The sequence below is a fragment of the Coccinella septempunctata genome, chromosome 1 (genome assembly GCF_907165205.1).
Source record: "Coccinella septempunctata chromosome 1, icCocSept1.1, whole genome shotgun sequence".
NCBI classification, from domain to species: Eukaryota; Metazoa; Arthropoda; class Insecta; order Coleoptera; family Coccinellidae; genus Coccinella; species Coccinella septempunctata.
Genome location: NC_058189.1, coordinates 17,848,749 through 17,868,761, shown reverse-complemented (window position 1 = coordinate 17,868,761; position 20,013 = coordinate 17,848,749). Strand labels below are relative to the sequence as shown.

General features: G+C 35.3%; 1 protein-coding gene across 1 annotated transcript in view; it reads right to left on the bottom strand.

The window, feature by feature from the left end:
- Positions 1-14,561, bottom strand: part of LOC123313946 (cilia- and flagella-associated protein 52) — a 57,762-nt gene extending 43,201 nt beyond the window's left edge. The window contains exons 1-2 of the mRNA XM_044899059.1: positions 14,384-14,561; positions 2,624-2,823 (exon numbers count right to left, since the gene is read on the bottom strand). Coding sequence (XP_044754994.1) covers positions 2,624-2,823; positions 14,384-14,459 — 276 coding nt within the window. The 5' untranslated portion in view covers positions 14,460-14,561. The remainder of the gene's footprint in view (positions 1-2,623; positions 2,824-14,383) is intronic.
- Between the last annotated feature and the right edge of the window lie 5,452 nt (positions 14,562-20,013).

Sequence of the window (20,013 nt, the reverse complement as noted above, 5' to 3'; positions counted from 1 at the left end):
TTCGAAGAATTATTCGACTTCGTTAATTCTATTGTCGAATGCGAAATTCAATGAAATAAAATAAGATATAAAATAATTTCGAAAAACAACTGGCAAATAGTTGCCGCAACGTTGTAAAGAAAAATCTAAAATAATTAGTAGAAATACCACATTACGTACCTGCAATCAGGGCGCGTGTGTTGAGATATTATATTGCTTACAATATTACCTCTCGCGTGGTAATTTCTATTTTTCAACTGAATCAATAATTCAGGCTATTGCTCATAGTCTAAGATCCCGCTGCAGAATCCCTACGTTCATTACGTACAGAGTTAAGCACACATTTTTACATACGTTTATGGATAGGAGAATACACTGATAACACCGCAGCCTGTCAAAAGTGGCCGCAAGTAATTTTATTTAAATTAATGTTAATCGATATTCGAAGAGAAATTTCGTTCACTCCGTATTGAAATAAAATATCATCCACATCATAGCAATGCATGTAGAGAATACTAAAATCCATGGCTGCCGTTGCACACTTGGCCTCAACTACCTAGCAGCCAGCTGTAAGCAGGTAACATTTCGAAGTATTTCTACGTTCATAACGTACACGGATATTTTTGATATCAAATTAAAGCTAATTTTTTTTCGAATTTGATGATATATGGCTGCCTGTGCGAAAATGGCCGCAAGTTAGGTCTGCCATCTGTTGAAAACGCGAGATATCCGAAATAAAGTGAAAGAGATAGCGCGCAACGCCACTCGTTAGATTAGGAATGTGTATGCTAGCCGTGTGAGTATTTAAAGCTATTGCGCATATTCATATTTATATATATATATATATATATATTCATATTCATATTATCCTGATTCTCCATAGGTACCGAAGTACCCCTCAGAAGCTCCGTAAGCTTTTGCGAGTTCGGAGAATCAGTTGTGTTCTGTGCGTCGATAGATAGGGTTTTTAGCAAGGGGTTCAAATAATAGTAGAAACGACTTTACATTTAATCCAAAATTATAATTACCTAATGGATACTATGAAAAAAACTTAAAGTATAAAGAGATTATAACAAAAAATTGTTCATTCACTAAGTATCACTTGAATCAAGTGATATTTCAAATCAGTATATTACATTTTCCTCCGATTCCTCGCTGCTTTCATAATCGCAGTTGTCATTATCGTCGTCGCAATCAGACTTATCTTCATCATCTGAAGATTTGTTAGCTGAGGTACGTAATACATTTTTAACCTGTATGGGAGTTGAACTTCCCAGAAACCGAGTTTTTAGCGGAAAACAACCGGATGAAAAATTATTCATCGGGTTTTATCCGTACGGTGGAAATCTCGCGGCGATAAGCGCCGCCGAAAGTGCAATCCGGTTGTTTTCCGGTGCGAAACTAAACCGGAACACGTGTGAAAGATCCCATTATATCAGTGTTAAAGCGGCTACACACTACCCAACTCGGTCGGGACGACCAGATTGGGCGTTGCGTACAGACGGCACGACCGCCGTCCAACTTGGTCAGTTGAATTTCACGATCGCTAGAGTATACATCGCTCGGATCAATGGTGACTTCCATTTTTGCAGCAGCGAATACCTCTCCAGTCAACATCTGAATACAGAATGAGCTCGTTTGCCTCGTTTCCACCCGACAGAGCTCCACATGATCCAACTTGGTCGGTCGGTCGTGCGGTTGGATCCGACAAGACCCGACAAATCCTCTGTCGGCGGTCATAGCTACACACGGACCGATTTCACATCCAACCCAACCAAGTCGGCTTGTCGGCCCGACCGAGTTGGGCAGTGTGTAGCCGCTATAACTCGGAACATCGGGTAAAAACCCGATGGTGTAGAATGAGTCGAACTCTCTCTTACTTTATTTCGGATATCTCGCGTTTTCAACAGATGGCAGACCTAACTTGCGGCCATTTTTTCACAGGCAGCCATATATCATCATATTCGAAAAAAAATTAGCTTTAATTTGATATCAAAAACATCCGTGTACGTTATGAACGTAGAAATACTTCGAAATGTTACCTGCTTACACCTGGCTGCGAGGTAGTTGCGGCCAAGTGTGCAACGGCAGCCATGGATTTTAGTATTCTCTACATGCGTTGCTATGATGTGGATGATATTTTATTTCAATACGGAGTGAACGAAATTTCTCTTCGAATATTGATTAACATTAATTTAATTAAAATTACTTACTGCCACTTTTGACAGGCTGCGGTGTTATCAGTGTATTCTCCTATCCATAAACGTATGTAAAATTGTGTGTTTGACTGTGTACGTAATGAACGTAGTGATTCTGCAGTGGGATCTCGTACTATCAAAGGTTAGGCACATTTCCGTATTTGGGTTAGCATCCGTAAAACAACCAGTGTCGATCGTTTTGATCTCGAATCGTATGTACTACTTCCCCTTAAATTTTCCTTATCTTTATGTATATTGGTACTAACGTCCGGTTTCATGATCAAACCTAGAGTCACTTTAAATTCAAAGCTTCCTTTAACTCCTACTAAAAATGACACTGAAGGAAGCTTTAAGCTTAAAGAGACTTTAAATTTGATTTTATATTATGAAACTAGACGTAAGTGTTTGCCCATACATCCTGAAATATCACGACAGGGTTAACTCACCTTGAATCCTATATGATTTATCTGACCACTGGCTACATATTTTCCTGATCTTGAAACATCCATAGCAGATATAATGTTAGTATGTCCAGTTAAAAAACTTTGCTGTTTTGTTACCCAGTCTTGTATGGAAATTTTGTTGCCAATCGGATAAAGAATATGTTTACCATTTGGGTGTATAATGAGACCTCTTGGAGTCGATCCTATAATCAAAAATGTCTATCGATGAATCCAACATTAATAGTGATTTTCACAAAACTTTGATTTTCCGATCAACATTTTGTCAATAATTATTTGGATACCAAATAACAACATTTCATTTCATTTCATTGCTGTATCCCGTTACCGGGATAGGAATTTAACTATTTCCCTTACTCGTCAGCTTACACGATTTCCGCTTCGCGTCGTTCGGTCAACGGCAGTCGCGTGCTTGAACGTATGACTTTTCGCACTCGTTAGGAAAATAACTAACAATACATTATTGTGTATTGTGTACTATCTTTTGGTCCTACCTGAATATTAATAAACTCTCCTATTTAGTACGGCCTTTGGTCAATTATTAAAAAATTTTAACTTACAAAGACAAATGCTAGTATAGCTGAAATGAGGAGTGTATGAATAACTACTAACTAAATACTACTAAATGAATTTTTGGAGTTAGTTCAATTCCAGAAGTGATATTGCCTAGTTCACCTTCAGCTAAATGGAATAAATTAGGAAGAGTGAAGGTAAGATATAATGAGAAGGATAGACAGCACTCCAACTGTATATTAGGGATGAAGATGATAATCTCGACCTTCCTCTGATTGAATAAAAATGCGGATGAAGCTATGATCCTAATACAGCGGGTTGAAACTATGATGGATGCAGGTTGAACTATGCCAGAAGGCTAAACTATGCTGCACTGCATACCAACGCGAACAGTAAGCACTTTAGTTCTATTTTGCGGTAATTTCCTAAAGCAAAAAAAAAGTAAGTATGGAACGTTTCGACGTCGAATTCGCACTGAACTCATGGACATGCAACATGATGAGGGCAAAATTAGCAACATGTGAGCTAAACCTCAGTAAGCGGTAAATAAATATCATAAATTAAGAAAAAGCCTTAACTATTAGTAAACATTAATTCTGATCAAAAAGGAACTATAGAGTAGAAGGAAAGCACCATCTATAACAACTGCTTATGATCAATTCTACAGGCTCTTAATCAAATTTTATAAAACAGTACTGAAGGTGGTTTGATTGGTTCATGAAAATGATCAACTAAAGGCGGAAACACATTATTAACACGCTACGCGAGCGTCGCGAGCTGACGCGTAAATTGTACGCGCGTGGCGTCGCGTCGGGTTTTCATAGTATGATTCTGGTCTATAGAAAACAATATATTTGATTCGACACAACGCGCATCACGTTTCATCAGGTCGCTTCGCGTGTTAATAATGTTTTTCCGCCTTTATTCCGTCACATTCCGAACAACTGATGGATATTTACGACTAGACATCGTCTCTGCAAAAGAAAAGGTCCTTTCGTTTGCATGGGAAGTGTAGCACTTTTCTACACTCAGTGTAGTTTACACTCGATTTAAGTATTCGTTTGCTGATTGGATTTACACCAGTGTAGAGAAGGTGTAGTTTATCTACACTACACCTAGTCAAAAGGTGATCAGTGTTCTGTGGTGTGAAATGCAAAATTTGATGTAAATGTCACTGACATCGCAGTAATTTACTTCAAAATGGATACGATCAAATTTAAAATTTGCGATAAGTTCATCACTTCACAAAAAAATATTTTCTGAGAAGTTCGGCGAGATTTACGAAGTTTTTGGGGTCAAAAGAAACATTTTTTTCATAAACCATTTTTTCCGTTTGGGCCCTGATAAAAAGATATAGCCATTTTAACTTTTCATGATGAGCTGTGCCACCCCTGCAATAACAGAATTATCAGTTGTAATTTAACTAGTGCAATGAAAATTATCGAAAATTTTTGGGAAATATGCTCGAATGCAAATTAAGTTGAAAAGAGCACGAGTGCGCGGAGCGCTCGAGTGCCTTTTACAGTTTAACTTGCATGAGAGCAGATTTGTCAAAAATTATCGATTCATTTTCATTGCAAGAGTTAAATTTAATAAGAAAATTTTGTGAATCCATAAAATCGTATTGTGTCGCTGTAAGTTGCTGTCACATTGCCGTCACCAGTGGCGACGATAATTGTATAATTTATACTCATTGCAGGCACATAGGAGCTGCTGGAAAAAATCGTTGCTGTGGACAATGAAAAATTTTTTAGTAAACGACGCATTATAAAAATCCCATTTTCAAATTTTCTGAGTGCAATGTCGCGATTTGGAAACGCTTCTGCTGTAGATATTGATAAGAATATAGACAATCTTACGCCAACGAACACAAAAAAGTCAAAAACGTCAGTATGGAGACAATTTCAAGAGTTTTGTGGCGAAAATCACTTATTAGAACGAGGAACTTCGGTGGAAAAAATTGCCTTCATTCTAAAGGACTGGGCAAGCAACATGCCCATAAGGATGGATACTTTTATAAAGAAAGTGTGGTGAAAACAATGTGGAAAGTGACAGCAAAACTTGTTCAGGAAAAATATTGCGAAGATTTCGGCATTACAATAGATCCATTTAATGATGTAAGATTTAAATCGGCTAGGGGTGCACGAGATGCTGCGCGCAAAATATTACAAATGAACCCGGAAAAGATAAAAGAAAGCTCATCGGCTTTTACTTACAAAGAATTGCTGCAAATTTTGAAGCTTTACGATGAAAACAATCCGGAGGGTCTGCAGGAAAAATTTTTTCATCTCATATCTTATGAGCTAGCATTTCGAGGAGGTGAGGCAGCCAACTGTTTGACGGATTTCTTTCAAGAAGAGAAGTTTAATGATGGAACTAGCACAAATAGAATAGAATATAATCCAGTGTTTTCGAAAACCTGCCAAGGAGGAGGCCGCAGACTAACAGACAGTAAATGGTTAATCAGAAACACTTCTAATGAAGACATCTGCCCCGTTAGGTTGGTCAAATTAACAGTTTCTTATTTAATTTTTCTTATCAAACCTTTTTTTCTTTAAGATTATACAAAAAACTTTTGTCAAAACGAGGATCTAACTTGAAGACAAACTGTCTGTTTCTTACACCGAATCGAGAATGGCAAAATAATAATATATGGTTCAAGAATATCCCAGTTGGCAGAAACGAGATCGCAAAGTGGACAAAGCTGTCTGTCCAAAAAGCAGGTCTCGATAGCGAAAAATTCAAATTTACAAACCATTCTCACCGAGCAACTGCCGTAAGCCATCTAGCCAAGGTTGGGGTAAACGAAAACCAGCTAACGAAAATAACGGGACATGGAAATGTCAGTTCAATAAAACCTTATTTACAACTCGATAAAGAGTTTCACGAGGAAATAATAAGGAAAATGAGAAACAGTGAAAACCCCGAGTTTAGTGTTTCTTCAGTTTCAACTTCTGCTTCAAGTAACGTTCTTTCTGACCAAGAACATACTTCGACTGGTTCAATCATAAATTTCAATAATTGCGTTTTTAATTGTGAAAATTTCAATAACTAGGTCTAGGTTCAACAGTTTTCATGTTACTCTTATAAGTACCTAATAAACCTTCATAATTACGTCTGCATTTATTTTAAAGGACCTGATAATTTTGCACAAGTGCGAATTATCGATAATTTGCACTAATGCAAAATTATCGCCTAATTGTATGCTCATTGGCTAAAACAACAATCAAAAATTAGTCGGAACATTGTTGTCTGTCAAATTTGACAGATGAATAAAATTTTCTTCGGAATAACTGGCTAAATCTGTGACACTACACATCTGTGGATCTTTCAAAAAGAGTTGCATTCGGTCAAAGTACCCAATTTTTCGAATTTCACAGATATTTTTAATTTGGAACAAATTACTTGAAAACAGCGCCTTATACGAGAAAATATGTTGAATACTTTTATTTCACAAAACGTTCAAATATTCATTAGATAGCGTCCAACTTAGTTTCAAGAGTTGGATTCTTTGAATGTTTGGTATTTTTATGGTACGTAATGGACATAATGAAAACACTGGAAGACGTCGGTGATATCTTGGGTTCGAAAAAGATTCATCAAATAAATGAAAATAGTTATTTTCCAGTCGTTTGGAGCATAGAAAGATGGCAGAATTTTATGTTCCTACTAGGGAGTAGAAAATTAACGCCTATATGTCATTAAAACTTCAATTCAAATAAAGAGACGCATAAAGAAAAGTTTGAATTTTATGATTGGCGCATAGAGACATGCCAAAATTTTATGATTGTTGTGATTCTTTAATGATTAAGTGCAGAAAAGTACTTCTTTTCAAACGTTAATGCTTGTGGAAAGCAATACTTTCAAAACGCTAGTAGGAAAATTATATTTCGAAATTCACTTCATTCCCAAACTCCACCCATGAGTGGGGAAGCAGGAGGATTGAATGAGAATTCAATTCCTTTCACAGCCAAATTTTCTCGCAATTCTTCCATTCTGAATTGGCGTAAAGCTTCCTTCAGTTCCTTCGATGCGCCATGAAAATTGGTTCCGTTATCGCATAATATCTTTTTCCTCGTCTAGAGACCATTCTCATTATAGCTTGAATTGCTGAATCACTGGTTAGAAAATGAGCTATTTCTAGATGGATAGCTCTAACCGCCAGGCAGGTGAAAAGCACTCCCCATCTTTTTTCATTTCTTCTACCATTCTTGATACAAATCGGTCCAAAATAATCCATACCAATGTTGATGAATGCTCTTTTTCCTTTCTGCAATCGTATTTCTGGCAATTTTCCCATCATAGGTACCATTGGCTTAGCTCTTGTGATTCTACATCTCAAACATTTTTGGAATACAGATTTTACAGCCCTTCGTCCATTAATGATCCAATATTTTTGTCTCAGCTCATTCAAGACGGTTTCAATGCCTTGATGATTAAAGTTCTCATGATATTTTTGAATTAGAAGTTGCGTCAAGGGATGTTCTGGAGATAAAATTATTGGATTTTTTGTCTCTTCATCTAAGACGGGTGACAAATCTGTTCTTCCACTGACAACAAGTAAGCTGTTTCTCAACTTTGGACATAAAGGATATAAGGCATTTTGTCGATCTAGTTTTTTTCCTCTTTTAATGTCCATTAATGCTTCATAGAAGCAATCCCTTTGTGACTTTTGCAGCAATAATTGTTCAGCATCTTTTAAATCCTGGTCAGTAACCCTTTTCATGTCTTGGGAAATAGTAGATGGGTCTTTTAACTGAGTTTTACGTAACAAATCTTTGAAAATATGTGTAGACCTCAAAAATCGTGCAGTAGCGAATAATAGCCTCGTATATTTAGAGAACCGCTTTATTTCTGGGAGAAGACCATGGAATTCGAATTCTTGTATCACTAAACATCTTTCAAATTTTTCCTCGGCTGTACTTTGATGTTTTTCCACTAATTTAGTATCTTCTTGCGGCCAATACTGTTTGGATTTTCTCAAAAACTGTGGCCCATGCATCCAGAACTCCATGTCTGGTTTGGTAGGTGTCTGTCGTGTAGCTAAGTCTGCAGGATTTTCACTTGTAGGAACCCATCTCCACTGATCCACATCACTCCGAAGCTCTAATTTCTGCAACTCGATTGGAAACAAACTGTTTGTATTTGTTCGATTTATCTCTTATCCATCCAAGTACACACATTGAATCTGTCCAAAAATAAACTCGATTGATTGGTATTTCTAAAGATCTAGTTACACTTGCAGCTATTCTGCTTCCTAGGATTGCACCTTGTAGTTCAAGCCGTGGTATAGATAATTCTTTCATTGGGGCAACCCTAGTCCTAGAAATCACTATCATTGTATCTATTTTGTCTCCTGACTCTACTCTGAGATAGGAGATCTCTGCAAAGGCTTCTTTAATGCTATCTGAGAATGTGTGTAGCTCTATGTTTTCAGCATTTGGTATGTTTACACTGTGACATCTTGGGAATTTAAAATTATTTATCAATTTGAAATTTTCTAACATTTTTCTCCAAGTGATTTTGAAATTTTCTGGTAATTCCTGATCCCATTCAATTTCAGCTTTCCATATTTGTTGCATTAAAATCTTTCCTTTAACAATAAAATGCGATATGAATCCCATGGGATCAAATAATGTCATAATCGACTTTAAAACATTCCTCTTGGTTGGCCGTAAGTTTTCATATTTACTGAAATCAATTTTGAATGTGAATTCATCAGTTCTGAAATTCCACAAAATTCCTAAAACTCGATGTTCTGATTTTTCTTCAGAATCTTCCCGAACATTCTGGGTTCTTTCGGTTACTAAACTCATCAGAGAAACGGAATTTGATATCCAGCTAACTACTTCAAAGCCAGCAATCTGCATGGTGTTTTTAACTCCATCTATTAGGGCTAGGGCTTCCTTTTCATCATCAGCTGAATCTAAGTAGTCATCCACATAAAATTTTTCAAGAATAGCCTTTTGAATTTCTCCTTCAGAATAATTTTTCGCATTATAATTCTTAACAAACTGTGCACAGGCTGGCGAACATTTTGCTCCAAATGTCATAACGTTTACGTGGTAAACATCTGGTTCTCTGTAATTTTCTAAATTTCTCCATAAAATGCGTTGTGAGTCCCTGTCTTCTTCACGTATCAGTACTCTGTGGAACATTTCCCTCACGTCACCACAAAAGGCGATCTTTTTCTGACGAAATTTCAGCAAGGTAGCTCCAAGAGCATTCATTTGATGAGGTCCAGTCAACAGCATGTCATTCAGACTGATACCATTGGATTTTGCTGCTGCATCGAAGACCACTCTTACCTTTTTCTTATTTGGATTAATTTATCACTGCAAATTGCGGCAGGTGCCATGTGCGGGGACCACAATTTTTAATCTCTTCTACTGATAGCTTTCGTAGATAGTTTTTTCTCACGTGATCTTCAAATTTGGCACAATATTCATCAGCTAAATGTTTATCTTTCAAACATTTCCTTTCAGTACAATTTAATCTTTGCATGGTTGTAGCATAACTATTTGGCATTTTGCATTCATCATTCTTCCATAGCAATCCTATTTCATATCTCTCGCCAACTTGTTTTATTGTTCTATTCATTATTTCGTTGGCTCTGGTATCTTCCTCATTTACTTCCAATTTAGAAACAGGAATTGTTCCAAAAGATTCTGTAGTGTAGAATTTTTCCATGATATCCTTCAAATCTTGTTCAGGTTCTCTTTCGTCACATATATGAAAAATGTGATATCCCGATCTATTTTGTATGTCTGATTGGATTGGTCCATGTACATCCAATGTACCTAATTTAGATTTAGAAGCAACAATTGAGTTTGTTGGTGTAGATTGGATACGCCTGGGTATAATCAAATCGATGTTGTCCTGACCAATGATCATAACAGGTTTCACTTTCGTATAACTCTCAATAGGAATACCTTCCAAATATTGATGGTCATGTAAATTGAAAGATTGTTCAGGAAGCGATAAATTCGAAACTGTGCGAACCCCTCTTAGTAGAAAGGTGTCATCATTGTCGATTCTTGATATGTTTATGTCTAGTCGAGTAGAATTTTCTTCCTTTATCACGTTATCATTGGTCCATTGTAAAGATAGTGGCTGTTTTTCACCCAGTATTCCAATTTGATCGGCTATCTTGTCATGTAAGAGTGTAACTGTTGAGCCTTCATCACACAAAGCATAAATTTTGAGAGTTCCGTTTCGACCATGAATTTTGAGTGGAACGAACCGCAATAAAACTGTAGTTTCACTTCTCACCATACCAACAATATTCGTAGATACGGGTTCTGACACTATCGGGTTTTCACTTGATTTCTTGATTTCATTATGAAGAAGTGAATTATGTGACAGTTTGCATCCATTCTTTCCACAAATTTTTTTGTTTCTACACCTGAGTTTTTGATGATTTCTCTTGAGACAAGAAAAACATAATTTTTTCGATCTTACAACCTTCCATTTACTTTCCATATCATCCATTTCCATTTTTGGACAATTGTCATCATGGGCGGGCTCTTCACAATAATTGCATTTAAGAACTCTTCCATCATGAAGAGTGAACACTCTTTCTGTACTTCTTCCATTGTAGAAAGACGATCTCGTTTTGTCCCAGGGAAATTTAGATCTATCCCAATGTGCAGAAAAGCTAGTAACACTTACTTTACAAGCTGCCTCTGAGAAAGTAGCCAACCAATTAGCAAAATCTTCAAGATTGGTTTCACAATTTTGTCTTTTCTTTTGAATTATTACTTCACCCCATTTGATTTTCAACTCGTCTGGCAGTTTACTCACTAAATCACTTTGTAATTGTGGATTCTGTAAATGACCAATAGAATGTAGAGATTTCATTATGGTTACGATATTAGTGACTTCGGTCGAGAAGTGTATCAATTTTTCCAAATTTGTGTCTTTTATTGGTTGTATATTACTCTAATTTTGGACAGTAGCATCTCTATAATAACATCAGGTCGGCCAAAACGAGTTTCTAATGTTGCAATAATTTTGGTCACATCAGAAGTCAACATTATACCCGCAACTGCTGCCTTTGCAGGGCCTTTCAAATATTTTTGAAGTTTGAAAACAATTTCGTCTGCTGAATAACGACTTGACTCGGTTAAATTACGAAATTGACGAATAAAACTGGCCAATCCAGGGGATTTCCATCAAAGCAGATGAATTCTGAAAACTCACGTTTCTCTGGTCTTATATTCTGTAGAACTGTATTATTCACCGAATGGAGTACCTCATTAACGGTCTTACACAACATCTTAACACTTGGATCACATTGCTGTGGGAATGTGTTAATTACTTTTCTGTGTCATCATCAATCTCTTCTTGTTTTCTTTCAACCCATTGATTTATCATTGTATTGTTATAGTATTTTTTCACTGTGCCTGCACTCTTCTTCATCTAATTCTTCTTTTCCTGAAGCATCTTCGTCTTGTACTAATTTTTCTTTCAGATCTAACAGTCTCAAAGCATTTTCAATCTCCAGTTTCTTCATCTCTATTTCCTACCTTTCTTTCAGTTTCCAAATTAATTCTTCTGGCTATATTAATGCTTAGAGTCTTGGACGTTCTTAAGCTCTCTCTACTCATTGATTTTCATTGATGCAATCGACTTTGGTTTTTTAATCACCTCTCTTGTCTCTGCTTGGTCTCTGGAAGGCTCATTTCCCACTATCGTGTCTTTTTTCTGTCCTAAATCTTCTTTTCTGCCGAAACTGTCGGGCCACACGAAGTCTTGGGATAAAGTTTTGCGAATTCCAGCTCCACTTCTCTGAGGTCTTTCTTTGCCGTTCATGATCACGTCGGGGTCACCAAATGTTCAGTTCTTGGTCTACTACTGAACTCAAAGTCTTTTAATTAAAAGTCGGACGTCTTTTCAGTCTTTATTTTTCTGTCATATATAATGTCAACGCTCCTTTTTTTATTTCAAACTATCAACTATGATCCTAATGTAAATGCAACAATGATACAAAAATCTAAGATAATAACTCAACTCAAATTCTAACAAGACGCATAAAGGAATGTTTGAATTTTATGATTGACGCATAGAGACATGCCAACATTTTATGATTGTTGTGATTCTTTAATGATTAAGTGCAGAAAAGTACTTCTTTTCAAACGTTAATGCTTGTGGAAAGTAATACTTTCAAAACGCTAGTAGGAAAATTATATTTCGAAATTCACTTCATTCGATAAAAGAAAACCGTTTGTGAGATAGAACTAAAAATAACATTTTTTTTTTGTTTTTTCAACATCCCGTATCTTTTAAACCGAGCCGATCGTCCGTAGCTTAGTGGTTAGAAGCGTCGGCTCAGTATTTCGATATTTTGATATTTTGATAGAAGGAATTTTCTAGTCCATACGGGTACGGGCCACCATTCACAGTTGGGTTCAAATTAACAGTGCTGTGCCTAGCCTAAGGTGACGTAAGGACACAGTTAAGATGTCTAAAACTCTGGTGTATTCACTGATTCGATTTTGTTTTTAATTTCGTGGGGATATGGGATTAGTTTCGTTTTTCCCACTGTAGGTAGCGCTGTTTAGAATTTGACAGAGCATTGTCAATTGTTATTTGAAAATAATTTGAATAGTTTACTACATCTTACGAATATGTTGTATTTATAAGAGATTATTGTGTGTGTGAAAATGTATTAGTTTCGAGAAAGGGGTGTAGAACATTCATTTATTCAACATGTCGTTCAGTTTTCTGTATGGAGAATCAAGAACTACAGCTAAGAATTAGGTGTTGTTGGAATTTGAGGCAGAACCAAATCAGATGAACAAATCAGCAATATTTCAAAAAAACTGTATTGGAAATACGTAATGTGAATTGTATTGAGAAACAGAAATACATAAATCTATTCTAGTCTGTTCTTCAAATACTCCTCATGAGTAGATATAGTGAAAATTCTTTTTCCGTCAACTGAATATATTGGACATTTGACCAATCAACTGTGTTTTATTAAAATCATAATGAATTACCCCCTCACAAATTCAATTTGTCAAACGGAAATTATCTTGAAGAAGAATAGTAAATACTCCTTCGAACCCTTATTCGAAAGTGGTGAAATATTGACAGATTTGTTTTTACAACGAAAATTAAACTGATGTCAATCACAAATAATATTCCTGAACAGCTGACAAAATGGGCCAGTTCATATTTCGAACTCGTTGATCGATATTCGATATCAACGCAAAACAAAATAAAACGAGAGAGTATCATTGGACTTCCTTTGGCAGAACAAGGATAGAACGAAGCAAATGACATGATGGCGCCGCCACGAAACTGATCCCATATCCCCGATTTTCTGAAATGTTGATGCTTGCAAAAAGTAACAAGTGCAGACACCAGTGTTTTAGACATCTTAGACACAGTAACAAAGCCTACACAGAACACAACGTATTCTCCGAACTTGCACAAGCTTACGGAGCTGCTGTGGGGTACTTCGGTACCTATGGAGAATCAGGATAATATGAATACTATGAATATGAATCATATTCGGAAAAAATGGTAAAGAAAAAAAAGTGTTTCTTTTGACCTCAAGAATCTACTGTTGAAATGTTTGTACGAATCAAAGACACACCATTTATACAGGGTGTTGCTAAATGGGAAGTACCAACAAAGAGTGGAGATTACTCAAGTAATTTTAAGAAAAAATCCCGTCAACATAAGATTGCAAACGTTTCGTTTCCGAGATACAGAGTTGTTTCTCGAAATCGATAGCAGATCCGGCACAAAAATAGGAGACCATAAAGTATAGTAAAACGCGAGCTTCTTTTTATTTTTTTCAAATTAACAGTGGCTCACCAAAAAAAGTTTTAGAGGAAAACAGTAGACAGTGTTCCAGAAAAAATATCACCCTGTAGATTTGCTAACAAAATTAATTTCAGTTTAGATATATTGAGGTTTGGAGGAAGAAAATTAGTATGGAGGGAGTAATTTTGAAATATCACTAAACAAATTTCTTGTTTGAAAATTCCCTGTTTTCATCAACTTCAACTCAGTTTTCCAACCATCTCATAATTTTCCCTGATACTCTGTGCGACATATTATGTTCGTGTGATTAAGGTCCACTCGAGAAAAGTAATGTTAAAATATGAGGTAGGTGTTCAACAACAATGAGCTTTTTCATTTAATGGAAAAGCTAACGAAATACATGTGGTAATAAATTATTACCTAATAATAGAGTCGCATAAAATAATTGCTACATACCATCAAAACCGATTATCGCTCGAACTTCGAGATCTTTAACATCGGCGGGGTCGCCGCTGCCATCTTCATTCACCATTTCGAATTCGAATTCAATTTATCTATAAACCGAAAAATGTTAACATTTCACTTTACACTTCATAAGTGAACCAAAAGTTGATGTGTTTGAATTGACATTGGTTGTCATGATTGTATTAGTACTAAAAATGGTTTCCTGGAGAATATTATGCATGAGTAAACGTTGATCGATTAGTTGGTTGCTCCTTGAATTATCCAATAATACTAAAATATTACCATTTATTGAACCAACACGGAAGCAACACGGGATAGATTAGTTTGACTTGCACTATACAAACATCCAACATACAAGAAGTTCCATGATCAACGACAAAAGTCTTCTTTTTATAAGGGCAGCTTCATGCAAAAATCTTCAAAGTTTAATTGGTTCTATAAACGTAACTCTGCCAGCTCTACTTTTCGTTGAGTTTACATATTTCAGAGGGGAATTATGTAAACTATAGTTGAAAGTTCTTTCATCTTGCGGCAATTTTTTTGCTGATTTCAAAAATGTATCATATTGTTATTCACATGAATGTTAAACGAGAAAAAAATTTAATACTTTTTCCTGCTTTTCGATTCTCTGTTGAATTATAAGTAGGCTGGCTTACTATTGCAACCGTTGAATATGCATTATATTTTGTGAACCTGACTGAGCCTCTGTGATTGAAATCACGGATTGCTTAATAAATATTTCGATGATTGATTTGCCATCGTTTGTTCTCGCGATATTTGGCATGCTTATCTCACGATGGTTTACAATTCGTCTACCGTTGACAGAAGTACCTATTTTTCATCATCTTACTTTTGTAAAAATTATAATTATAGATAGCTATCGTATTTAATTTATATTACTGGTTCTTTCATAAATAGAAAAACGATAATTGAATAAATTTTCTTCTTTAATAATCAGACGAAAGTCTTTTACTCTCTTTTAAAGGATATCGATCTCGATATATCAAAGAAATAATTATTCGACAGTCGGTGATTCCTATCGCAGAAGGTTGAGTTCACATAGGATTATGTGGAGTTCACGAACCATAATGCATTTTCAACGGTCGCTATGGTTACGCCAGCCTACTGAAAATTCAACATTGAATCGAAAAGCAGGAAAAAGTATTGAATTTTTTTCTTACGTTATATTCATGTGAATAGCGTAGCGACATGTGATTCATTTTTGAAATCAGCAAAAAAAAGAACTTTCAACTATAGTTTACATTTGAAAAATCAGAAATCCCTGTCGTATCTCGAAAATGACTAGATCGAAAAATTTATTAATACCATATTCGAATTCCTCATAAAAAAGTGCCTGTAGAATGTAACAACGGATTTCGAATACGAGTTCAAATAAGCGAGTTATTCAGCTTCATTGAAAATGACAATTTCTCAATTTTCGTTCATAACTCAAAATCTATGTAAAATAGTAAGGAAAAAAGAGCTCGATACTGGGTCATCTGTTGTCTTCTAGCTGATGTAGTTCTCGAGATCCCTTCAGTAGACAACGAATGTTGCCCACCCTGTACTTTGTAGTAAATTGGGATCATCATAGACTCCCGGGATATTCAGCATAGACTTATACCTACTTTTAAATACAAATCTTAAAGAATTATAAACATCTCCAGTTCCATCTGAATGAAAAATGGGGTTTCGGTTATTCCTGGATTTTCGGTATGTTGTATATTTTGACCTTCCCGACAAAAGTGTTCCTAGGCACAACAAAGTCGTATGTCTTGTTTAAGAGATACCTACAGTGTATCTTATCATAGTGAAGCTTTCGACACAGAATTTTTCGCAATTTCGAGATTTACAAATAATACGACTCCTCATGGTTTTACAGGTTGGGCAAAATTGGTCATACCTGAACAAAAATTTTTTAACCTTACGAGATAGATAGAGGAAAATGCATGCTACATTACGGTCGCCCTTTTTCGAGAAACTTATAATGCCATCAACTATCTTCTATCTTCTTTTGTTTTTGAGTTATAGACCAAAATAAAAATTTCAACTCTGGTCATTATCTTCGTTTCTGTTTGTGCTAGGATACTGAAATGCAAACATTATAGAGACACTTTTTTTATAGCAATCGAGTGGCGTACTATAATTTTTTCCAACAGGTGTATTTGCGAGCTATAACATAAAAATGTGTTTTTTCTTATGAAAACAGTAGTTTAAAATAACTTAGAAAGACCGAGGGCTTCGTATGATATTTTTCTGCAACGTCAAAAAAATGGCGATTCCATCTGAGTCATTTTAAACTGCCGTTTCCATAAGAAAAACACAACTTAATGTTACAGCTCTCTAGCACAAACAGAAACGGAGATAATGACCAAAGTTGAAATACCTAAATACAAATTTTGGCCTATAATTCAAAAACAAAAGAAGATAGAGGAATGCAGTTGGTATTAGTTTTTCGAAAAAATACGACATTAATGGGACACTCATTTTCCTCTATCTCGTTGGGTTAAAAAGTTCTTCAGGTATCATCAATTTTGCCCAACCTGTACAATGTCAATAGTATTTTTTTATCCCTAATTTTTCGTTTTCTGCTCTATAACGATTAATTTGAGAGTAACCACTTTAATGCAGGATACTGGTCAGCCTGGTCAACTTCGGGCTGATTCCCATTACATTGCTTCAAATATCAAACAGCTAGATAATATACTGTGCAAATTTCCAGATGTTCATTTTCAAAAACATGTTTTGAGACCTATAATTGAAAGGCTGTAATTTTCTTGAAAGGCAAATTGGAGAAAATGGAATATCCCTCTTTCGATTTCTATTTCCACCACTTATTTTTGTATGACTTGTTGCAAATTGGAGAAAATGGAATATCCCTCTTTCGATTTCTATTTCCACCACTTATTTTTGTATGACTTGTTGTTATTATTATGTCTTGGCAAGTCATGCCTGATTACCGATATTCCCCATCTTACTCAGGTTTATCCTTCCTCGTAAAATCCCGAATAATTTCAATTTTACATATCTAGGTAAGACGTTTAGGTTTATGCTTAGCAAAATACCTAGCAAGTAGGTTGTAGTTACACGTAAAAGATTCCATTATGGAAAAAAGAATAATAACCCTTATCATTTGGGAATTATGGAGTTTTCGAACATTTATATGGGTGTTTTTTAATGCAACTCACCACTGCAATCAAAGCGGCTTTCCTTAACAGGCACTTTTCTAAACAGAAACAGCACTATCAGGGGAAGGTAGTTAATTTGAAGCAGATTATTCGATTTTCACAAAATGAGTTCAAAACCACGACACGTGTTTCGCAGAATAGCATCATCACGTAGGTGAAGGTAAACTGAAATATTTGGCACCGAAAAAAAAATATATACAGGGTGTCCAGTAAAGACCACGTCAAACGAAAACGGAAAGTAGATCAGAATGTGCTCTACCTGATGTGAAAAAATCGTTCATATGAAAGTCTCACAGTTTTCGAGATATTTGATGTTTTATGAAAATGTTGAATTTTTTAACTTAAAATGCTTCTCTCTTGCGGAAGCTACAATTAAATACATTTCAAATCAGTTTTTTTTCCGTAAATTTTGTTGAATGATTACTTCAATTCATGCAATGAAAAATACCACAAAATATTAAACAGGGATTTTGAAAAAAAAATTGAAATTCATGTTCTGAAGGAAGTGTTTCTTTGTGCTGAATTCTATCTGATGTGGTATAAAAAAAAGACACTAGACCTTTTCTGCATATTACGTTGAAAAGTTGCCCATTTTGTGAGGATTTCGAAATGGTAAAATACAGGTGATAACCTTCTCCACGAAAAAAGATATTTGAATGTTTATCGAGAATGGAGCATTTCTGTGAAAAACTGATTTCGTCACCTTTTCCACAAATTCCTGCATTTTGCAGATTCTGCTGTAACATATTGAATAATTATCTTGAAAAATGTCAGTTAGTCTTTAAATTACTTATAAAATGAAATTATTCATTAATTGCAATGATATAATGTAATAACGCACAGGACCTTCAACATCAACAAATCTATTGTGTATAAAAATTCAAGATTCTTATTAGAGCAAATGCTCAAAATGACCACTCCCTTCGCTAATACATGCCCTGCATCTATTGAGAAATGACCTTTTCAAACCATACAAACTTCTCCCCGCTACTTTGGTCGAATGCGGTCCCTAAGTTGTGCTTCATCTCTTATAGAATTCGAATAAATTCCATTTTTTTAAAAACCCCAGTAAAAAAATCCAGAGGATTCAAGTCTGGTGAATCATTGAATCGCATCATATCAAATCGATGTTCGAGAGTTCTTTAGGCAAAGAAAAAGAAATAAAAAAACTCAGTCAGTGAATTAGCATCTTAATAACATTTTATTGATTTGTTGATTGATTATTTTCAGCAGGAAGTGCAAAATGAAAGTATTTATGGAAAGGGTGAAAAAAACAGTTTTTCATAGAAATGCTTCAATTTCGATAAACATTCAAATGTCTTTTTTCGTGAAGAAGGTTATCACCTGTATTTTACCATTTCGGAATCCTCACAAAATGGGCAACTTTTCAACGTAATATGCAGAAAAGGTCTAGTGTCTTTTTTTTATACCACGTCAGATAGAATTCAGCACAAAAAAACACTTCCTTCAGAACATGAATTTCAATTTTTTTTTCAAAATCCCTGTATAACATTTTGTGGTATTTTTCATTGCATGAATTGGAGTAATCATTCAACAAAATTTACGGAAAAAAAACTGATTCGAAAAGTATTTAATTGTAGTTTCCGCAAGGAAGAAAGCATTTTAAGTGAAAAAATTCAACATTTTCATAAAACAGCAAATATCTCGAAAACTGTGAGGCTTTCATATGAACGATTTTTTCACATCAGGTAGAGCACATTCTGAACTACTTTTCGTTTTCGTTTGACGTGGTCTTTACGGGACACCCTGTATATACAAGCATTTGACTCGATTCCTAAGAATCTGGAGGGGCTAATGATAGTTTCCGGAACATTTGGAGGAGTTTGGGACATAAACAAATCAGACTAGAGCTAATAATGGAATGTACTTTGGTTTTTTTGAATAGGCTCCTATAAGTTTCCTTTTGGATCGAAAATAACCCCTAACATTCTTACTTACGAAAGCTTCTTCCAAATTTTGTATTGTCCCCAAAAAATTACACAATAGCGTGATTTTCATTCAAAATTACAAGTTCAAAAATGAATCAATCACAACTCCAGGACATTTGGTCTTGTCTTCAACATGTATTTTCTTCGTTCCTAGTTGGAATATTTTCGGTTTATTCTTTCTGCATGTATTGATGTCTAAATATCAATATGTTTGTCTTCTCTATGCCATATCTATGCTGTAATTGACGAGAAAGTGAAAAGATTATTTCTGAAACTGATCTGAATAGTATGTAAATCTTTTTTAGATAAGTTACTGGTGATGCGGAGCAGTAATCTATGTTTCGCTTGTTTTTCTGCTTATATTTCAGTTGTGCTATTTTTTTGAACTTCTGTTACTTAACATTTTTACTTATCTTTTTGTTGATATTTTGTATCGTGAAAACCTTTCATTTGGTCTCAGTCACTGACTTTCAATACTCGAGTT